At 36.2% G+C, this 8396-nt stretch overlaps 1 protein-coding gene across 1 annotated transcript in view; it reads left to right on the top strand.

Annotated features, from left to right (window-relative positions):
- LOC106873179 (CD151 antigen) overlaps nt 1-8396 on the top strand; it is a 52860-nt gene that overhangs the window by 28408 nt on the left and 16056 nt on the right. Inside the window, exon 3 of the mRNA XM_014920411.2 lies at nt 4166-4360. Within this exon, the coding sequence (XP_014775897.1) occupies nt 4166-4360 (195 nt within the window). The remainder of the gene's footprint in view (nt 1-4165; nt 4361-8396) is intronic.

The following is an 8396-nucleotide window of genomic DNA, read 5'->3' as shown; positions in this document are numbered from 1 at the left end:
TTTAACCACCTAATTTCAGTTTCATTCATTCTCAAGTGCTTGTACAGTGCTTTATCTTTGCAATCTTTCATCCTACACAAGCCTGACCCTCTAACTTCTAATAATAGCGTTTCTGTGGCATTTTTTACATACCATGCTATGTTGTTTTCTTCTGCTCTAATGCTGTGTTCGTATCCAATCAGTCCTCTTCCCCCTCTTTTTCTTGGTACATACAGTCTGTCTGTATCACTTTTTGGGTGGAGTATCCCATATCTAGTCAGCAACTTCCTTGTCTTTTTGTCTAAGCTGTTTAGTTCGTCTACTGTTCATGCAATTACCCTTGCTCTATATCTAAGGAGTGAAACCACCCAGATGTTGATAGCTTCAATCTTATTCCGTCCATTTAATTTTGACTTAAGGATCAATCTCAGTCTGCGCAAGTTCTCCACCTAAAATTTTTCTGTAATTTTTTTCTCCATCAATTTATCCATTTCCAGTATCCCCAAGTATTTATAACCCATCACTTCTATCTGCTCCATAACCTCCCCAAACGGTATCTTTAACCCGTCCATACATTTGATTTTGCTTCACTTCAAGACTAACACACCACACTTTCTCAGTCCAAACTCCATTCTGATATCAGCACTGAAAGTATACACCATATCAACGAGGGAACTGACTTGAGGTCATCCATGAATAACAAATGGCTGACTTTCGTTGTCGTCTTTTGAATATATACCCAGCTTTTGATTTCCTCAGAATCAGTGTTAGTGGTATCAAGCACAGTACAAAGATCTGTGGGGACAGGCAGTCCCCTTGGAAGATGCCCTTCCTGATTTCTACTGTCCCTAAACTTCTTCCGTATGCTGTCCGTCCTCCAATTCGCCAAACCTTTTCCAAGCAATCGCTCAACATTCGATGCAATACCAAATAGGTTCATACATTCAATAATCCAAGAATGTGGGATCACATCGTATGCCTTATGCTAGTCAATCCATGACATGGCTAAGTTACTTTTCCTTCTCTTGCATTCTCTAAGTACAGTTTTGTCTATCAGGAGTTGATCCTTGGTACCGCTGCACTTACACTTGGAACCCTTCTGCTCATGTGGCAGGACTCCATTTTTTTCCAGATGCTCGTACAGTGACTCTGCAAGTATTCCAGTCAATAATCTCCACATAAGTGGCAAACAGGATATTGGCCTGTAATTGTCTACTGTATTGCCTTTTGCAATGTTTTTCAAGCACAGCACTATCCTACCCAGTGTCAACCACTCTGGTGTTACTTGGTCAGCATTTAACAAGGTGCATGACATTCACCAAATCTTTTGATCTATCTGGTCCCGGGGCCATCCAGTAGCTCATTTTTTTTTGCTGATTTCCTTCACTTCCCTAACTGAAATGACTAGTTCTGCCTGTTTTAGACAGACTACTGTTTGTTTCAGTTCTTGCAACCATTCAGTATCCTTCTTGTGCTCCTTGTTTTTGCTCCAGATGTCACTCCAAAATCTTTCACTTTCAATGTTATCTGGTATCAACTTTTCATCTGTACACTTTCCATTTATTTCTTTATAAAATCTCTTCTGATCTACTCTGAATAACCTATTCTGCAGGTAACCCTTCATTCTTTGGTCGTATCTTACCATCTTTGCTTTCTTTGCAATGAGATGCTGTTTCAGTTCCTCCATTACCACTTTCAGGCCCTTTCTTTCAATATTATACTTTCTTTTCAGTGCCCTGCATTTTCGTTCGCTTTTAAGCTCCCATTCCTCTTTTCGGTCTAACACAAAAATGTCCTTTGAGAGCATATCAAACCCTGCCTGTATTCTTCTTTTCCACCATGGATCTTTTCTTTTGTCACTCCCATTATATTTCTTTTTCTTGACATCAACACCTACGTTTTCTGCTACAACAATACTTGCTGCCTTGATGAAATTATTTGTTTCTGTGATGGTGTTTGTTCTGATGTATTTCACGATTTCACTGACATTTTTCATTTCTTGGTTCAATTTCCACCGATCAACCTTTTTAAGGTTGCAAATAATGTTGCTATCATTCTCCTGTAGTCTTACCTTTATTCTGTCGTAGACTGCCTTTTGTTCATGTCATATCACCATTAGTTTTATTATCTTCTTTCAGATCATCTATATGTTTCTCATCATGTAGGCTTCCACTGCTCCTTTCTTGTGCTATAAGATTACTTTTATTAGTAAGAACTGTATTTTCATTGTTATCTCTGCTGCTATTTTCCAACACTCATCTTTTGACAGCTTCGAGCTCTACGTCTGTGAACCAACAATTTTTTCTTATTGCTCTAGCTTGATCACATAATCTCTATTCCATGAGTTAAAACAATCCCTTTTCTCTCCAATGATCATACATATACTGTCGGTAACCCCTAATTTGAGCACCATTTTCATCTACAGGGTTACTCAAGTAGTAATACTTCATGACCACAGCATTCATTTGCTTGCTCCATCTACGCCATGTGTGGTGGTCCCTTTCTGGATATCGAAAGGCTGGAGTCAGACCGGAATCTCTGAGCCTACTGGGTATAACGCTGTCACCATCAATGGCTTCAGTTTCATTACCACTGTTATTCACAATATTTTGTTTTTTCATTGTCACTCATATGAGGTAGCGATTAACAGGTTGTGCAGTTACCAGTGTTTTTATTGTGACACCATCACTAGATGTGTCATTAATCAGGACATGGGGAGAGTCCAGCCACTTCCTTTCATTGTCCAGTTGGAGAATACAGTAGTGTTTTTGCAATGAAAAGGATGTTTTCATTTTCAAATACTCAGGGAGAGAGAAAAGAAAAGAAAAGGGGGGTAACATTTTCACAGGAAGTTGTAGATATTAAAGTTTTAAGATTTACTAGATATAGTCTTTTGTATGTCCACACAGAGAAAATTGTAGTGTTCTTAGAATAAAAAGGATGTTTACATTTTCGAATACTTGGGGAGAAAGGGAAGGATAGGTATTCACAGAAGTTGTAGATATTAAAGTTTTTTTTTTTTTTTAAAGCTGATCGTTTGTGTATTCGAAAGCTGTAGCTATGTAATAAGTTTCCCAACTCATTTTGAGGGAGATTCAAAACACTCACAGGAAATTGCAGATATTCTAGGTTTTGAGAGTCACCTTACCATTGTCCTGCTGGGTTATATTAGTGTTTCTGTGTCTTCGGCTGGGTTCAGTCTTATTCCTGGTAGGATTTATGTGGGTAGCAGGTTACTATATCATTATTATTATTATTATCATCATCATCATCATCATCATCATCATCATCATCATCACTGATATTATTATTTTCATTTTTTTTTACTACTATTTGTCATGGTTAATATTTCCTCTGATCCAACATGAGTTTTGGTTAAATTATCATTATCATTATTACCACCATCACCATTACCATCATTATTGTTATTTCTATTTATTATTAAAAGGTATTATTGAATGTTTAGTCTCAACTTCTGTCTTGTACTTGAGATGATTATAAGTGTTTAAGGAAATAGTAGGAGGAAGCGATGTTCACTTTGTTGAATTTTTGAATTTCATCATCATCATCATCATCATCATCATCATCATCATCATCATCATCATCATCATCACCATCATCATCATCATCATCATCATCCTCATCCTCATTACCATCACCATCATCATCACCATCATCCTCATCATCATCATCATCATCATCATCATCATCATCATCATCATCATCACCACCACTACCACCACCACCACTACCATCATCATCATCATTATTATTACCATTATTATATTGACCTTGAAGGCAGTGCACTAGCATAATCATTAGTGTGTCAAAAAAGACTCTATGTTCTGGGTTTAATTCCTGTGAAGGTCAAATTTGCCTTTCATCCTTTCAGGGTTGATAAAATAAGTGCCACTCAAGTACTGAAGGTTAATGTAATTGACCGACATCCTCCCTCTAAAATTACTGGCCTTGTACCAAAATTTGAAACCATTATCATATTGAACATGTATCTAACTTAGAATTCATCCTCATCTTAATCATTGATGGCAGAGTTGTAGTCATCATCATTATCATCATCATCATTATCATCATCATCATTATCATCATCATCATTATCATCATCATCATCATCATTGTAATTATCATCATTATTCATCATCATTTGGATTCTCATTCTATATTACAGGTACTGGGAGTGGTGATACTTGCTTTAGGAATCTACCTTCAGATATCTGAGGCAGCCGTCTATATGGCAGTTCTACCAGAAGTCAAGTTTACCATTATTGTTTCTTTATTGGTTGCTGCTGGTATTATTACCATTATTGTTTGTATCCTTGGTTTCTGTGCAGCCTTCCTGGAGAGTCATTGCTTGTTAATTTTGGTAAGAACCATTTTTTTACCTCTTCTTTCCATTTCAGAACCTCTTTCTTTTGCATTTCTTGCTTATACAAGGTTCTTAGTGTTACATTGCTTCAGCCATATAGACTCACTTCTTATATCTCTCTTATAATGAAGAAGCTTCTCTGACCACAGTGGGAGCCTCTACAGGATTATTTGACTCATTAGAAATAGAAGGCAAAGCTCCCTCAAATAACCCTCTACCATCTTTAAAAGGAAAGACATTATGATGTGTGTACCAAAATATGTATGTATGCATGTATGCATCTGTATGTGTGTGTATATATACATATATGTGTGTATGTGTGTATGTGCATAATAATATACAATGGATAATTGTCAGCTCATAACAGCTGTTTCTTACATATCATCTTTAATAGAAGACTGAGAACATTATTCCATTACAAAAAGCTGTAATCATCAGATGAAAAGTAATTTTACAAACAAAAGAATATCCTAAGAGTTTAATTGCTTTCTTACATTTCTGTGACTGTTATGCTAAAACTATGGCTTTAAGTCCAACATAAAATTCACCTCTAGTTTCTGAAAATCTAATGTTGAATTTTTGGACACAAAAGTTAAGTTTTCTGGAGGCAGAATAGTGACAGTTATTTTGCAAGCCTACATCATCCCACATTTACCTCCACTGCTACTCCAATCATCCACTTCATATAATTTGGTCAAATCCAAAATCCCAATTTTTGAGGATAAAACGGATTTGTACTAACATAGGGGATTACTGGAAACATGCAAATGCTTTTGTACGCCATTATGTCAAGTGCAGTACAGCAAATCGTGATTAAAGGAAATAGCAAATGAAACAGCTAAGACTAGCAAAGAAAGTCAAACCATCACACATAATTTTAGCAAACACAATACAATATGTGACAGAATTCCTTTAGTAATTAACTGGCACTGAAATTTCGCTGACATTTCAAAAGTGCTGTGTGAAAGCTACCAGCATGTTGCAGAAAAATATCCTTGTTTCAAACAGATATTTCTTCAGCTGTCTGATGTATCCTTTAGATGGAATAAAAATATAAGAGAACTATTGACCTCTATTTCTGACTCCAAGAAAACTAACATTGGAGTATCTGCACACTGTACCTTGAAAAACAGCTGCAAGAGAGGTAAGACGTGTTCATTGTGCAACAACATTAGTCAAGTGAATTCCATCAGGAATCATAACAGAAATGTTATGATTTATACAGAATGTGGGACATGTATAGATTCCCATTTGGTGTATGCAGCAGAATGCACAAAACACAATTTGAATTATGTTTGCTGTACAACAAAACAATTAAACAAAAGATTTAATGGGCACAGATATGATGTCAGGCACAACAACAGTAGTTCAACAGAACTTGCTGAACATTTTGCTTCAAACAGCTGAAATTTTGAAAAAGACTTGAAAGTGCATATTCTCAGAAAATATTCTGACTCTGCTTCACTTTCAATACTCAAAATGCATGAGGAGAAATATGTTTGCAGGTTATCAACATCACACCCTGGAGGAATGAATAAAATGACAGAAAATCATCAAATTTATACAAAACTGTTTGATTAAATATTCTTCTTCTTTTTCCTTTTCTTTTTCTTTCCTTTTTTTCTCTCTTTTTTTCTGTCTTTTTCTTTTCGCCAGTTATAAAATTGCAACTTTGGAGGCTGGTTGTCACTATCTGAAAGCCAAATCTCTCACAGCAATGCCCAGTACCAACAGTCTCCAACCCCAGACTCAGCAACTAATTATAATCATAATAGTATTAATCATAGTAATATAAACCCCAGCAACAACCATGTGTACACCAGTAACTCTCACGAGCTTGAACTATTACGCCATAATAACGTTGGATCACATACCCATAATAATAAATTTCAAGTATTAGAAAATATTGAGTGCAATAGTTTAGACAAAATATCTTGTCTATTTTCTGGTCAATGTCTAGCCATAAATGTGGTTTACAAATGTGATGTTGTAACAGAGACCAATACTTATATCGGCTGCTCTGTAAATCTGAAGGGGTGCTTACATAATCACAATTCTTCCTTTAAATTAAGACACAGGGCTGGCAGGACATCTCTAGCCATGAAGATTTGGGAGCTCAAGGATGACAATGTTAAATTCGATTTGAGTTGGCACATCATTAGTGTTGTTAAACTGTACTTAAATAGCAGATGAGGTGTGCAGGATTTGGTGCATGGTGCTGTTTGAAATTTTAAAGAGATTAAATAGTGAAAATGTACAAAATAATAATCTAGACCTTCATCTTTCCTGTATACATAAGGCCACCTGCATGTTTAAATATTTTAAGAATATTAAACAACCTATATAATAGCTTCTAACCTATGGCCAATCTAATTTACTCCCTCTATTGCTGACCCAATAGTTGATCGATCTACCTATTAGTTTCTGAGTCCTTTTAGTCTTGTTTCCCTTTACCATTACTTTCTAACCACTCTTACTATACTTGTATGGTAGGAACTAACCATTCTTTGAAGGAACTAACCATTCTTTCCGTGATATACCCGGTATTATGCAATAGAGACAGCAAAGTTATCTAACCTAGACATAGCAGCCTACACCCACTAGCCAGTTCTTTTCCAATCCTATTAAGTATGTAATCCTTACACCAAGATACAGCTGAGCTGCGCTTGTTAAATAATAGATAGAATACACTATCCAAACCTCTTACCCTCGACTATTGCCTGGCATTGTTTTACGTGATTCACACAAAGGTGATTATACTATCTAATTAAATAATATCAATGTCACCTGTATAACATTCTATACTGTTAATCATAAGACTACTCCCTACTGCTGGCTTTCTTTGATATCCGATGTGGTATTTACTCTAACTCCGTATTTGGTGTAGTTTATTATATAACCCTTCCTTCTTTTAACCTCCATGATGCAATTCACTCTGCCAGAAATTTAAAAACGATATGCTGTACTGCTTGGCATTCACACCAGAAGCTCCAATGTGAACATTTCAGAATGTTTGGGTGTCAATCTGAGAACAGTGCAATTTCAGGACATGTACCGAGAGTGATAAAAATCAAACATCCAGTTAACATCATGATGTTTGGAGTGATCACTAGTGATGGCAACATGGAGGCCTACATCAAGTGCCTGGAGGAGGTAGTGCTGCCATGAGTCAAGAGGGTGGCTGCTAGAAGACCCTATGTCTGGTAACATATGCAGATAGTGAAAGTGTTCTCTTCTTTGCTGTCATGTCTCACGAATGAACCTTTTTTTTTACTAAACAGTGACTGGTGACAAGAAATGGATTCCCTATAAAAATGTCAAGTGCCAAAGACAGTGGGGAGGGAAAGGATAAACACTAGTAACTCAGGTTAAAGAAAGTCTCCGCTCACATAGTGTTGTTATCTGTTTGGTGGAATATGAAAGGTTTGAACTTTTAAACTCAAACCAAATGATAACAAAGGAGATCTACTGTAAGCAGCTTGAGTGGCTTAAGTTAGCACTAGAAGAAAGACGACCATCTTTGGTTTCAAGACGAAAGCTGGTCATCCATCAGGATAATGCTTGGCCACATACAGCAAAATGACATTCCAAAGGCTGGAGCAGTTTGAATGGATAACGATGCCCCACCCACCATATTCACCATACATTGCCCCATGTGATTATCATTTATCTCACAGTCTTCAAAATCATTTGGACAGAAAAAATACGAATTCTGTAGATGAGGTCAAAACAGTACTGGAGGAGTCTTTTTCGTCAGAGACAAGTGAATTTTGGAAGAGGGGCCTTGCAAGTCTACCAGATAGATGGAAGAGCATTGTAGAAAATGAAGGAGAGTATATTTTAGATTAAAAATGAACTTTGTTCATCTTAATTTTGAAAAATAAAATGAATTATAAAAAAACGGTTATTTATGGGATGACCCTATATATAAATATATAATTTAAAGAAAAAAAATCAAAGTTCATGTACTCATCCATGAAAATCCACAGTCACATATTTTTTATTTCAAAAATATTATCCCTAATATATACAT

Source organism: Octopus bimaculoides, chromosome 7 (assembly GCF_001194135.2).
Source record: "Octopus bimaculoides isolate UCB-OBI-ISO-001 chromosome 7, ASM119413v2, whole genome shotgun sequence".
NCBI lineage: Eukaryota > Metazoa > Mollusca > Cephalopoda > Octopoda > Octopodidae > Octopus > Octopus bimaculoides.
Note: the sequence above shows the minus strand (reverse complement) of the source record. Positions and strands in the feature narration are given on the sequence as shown.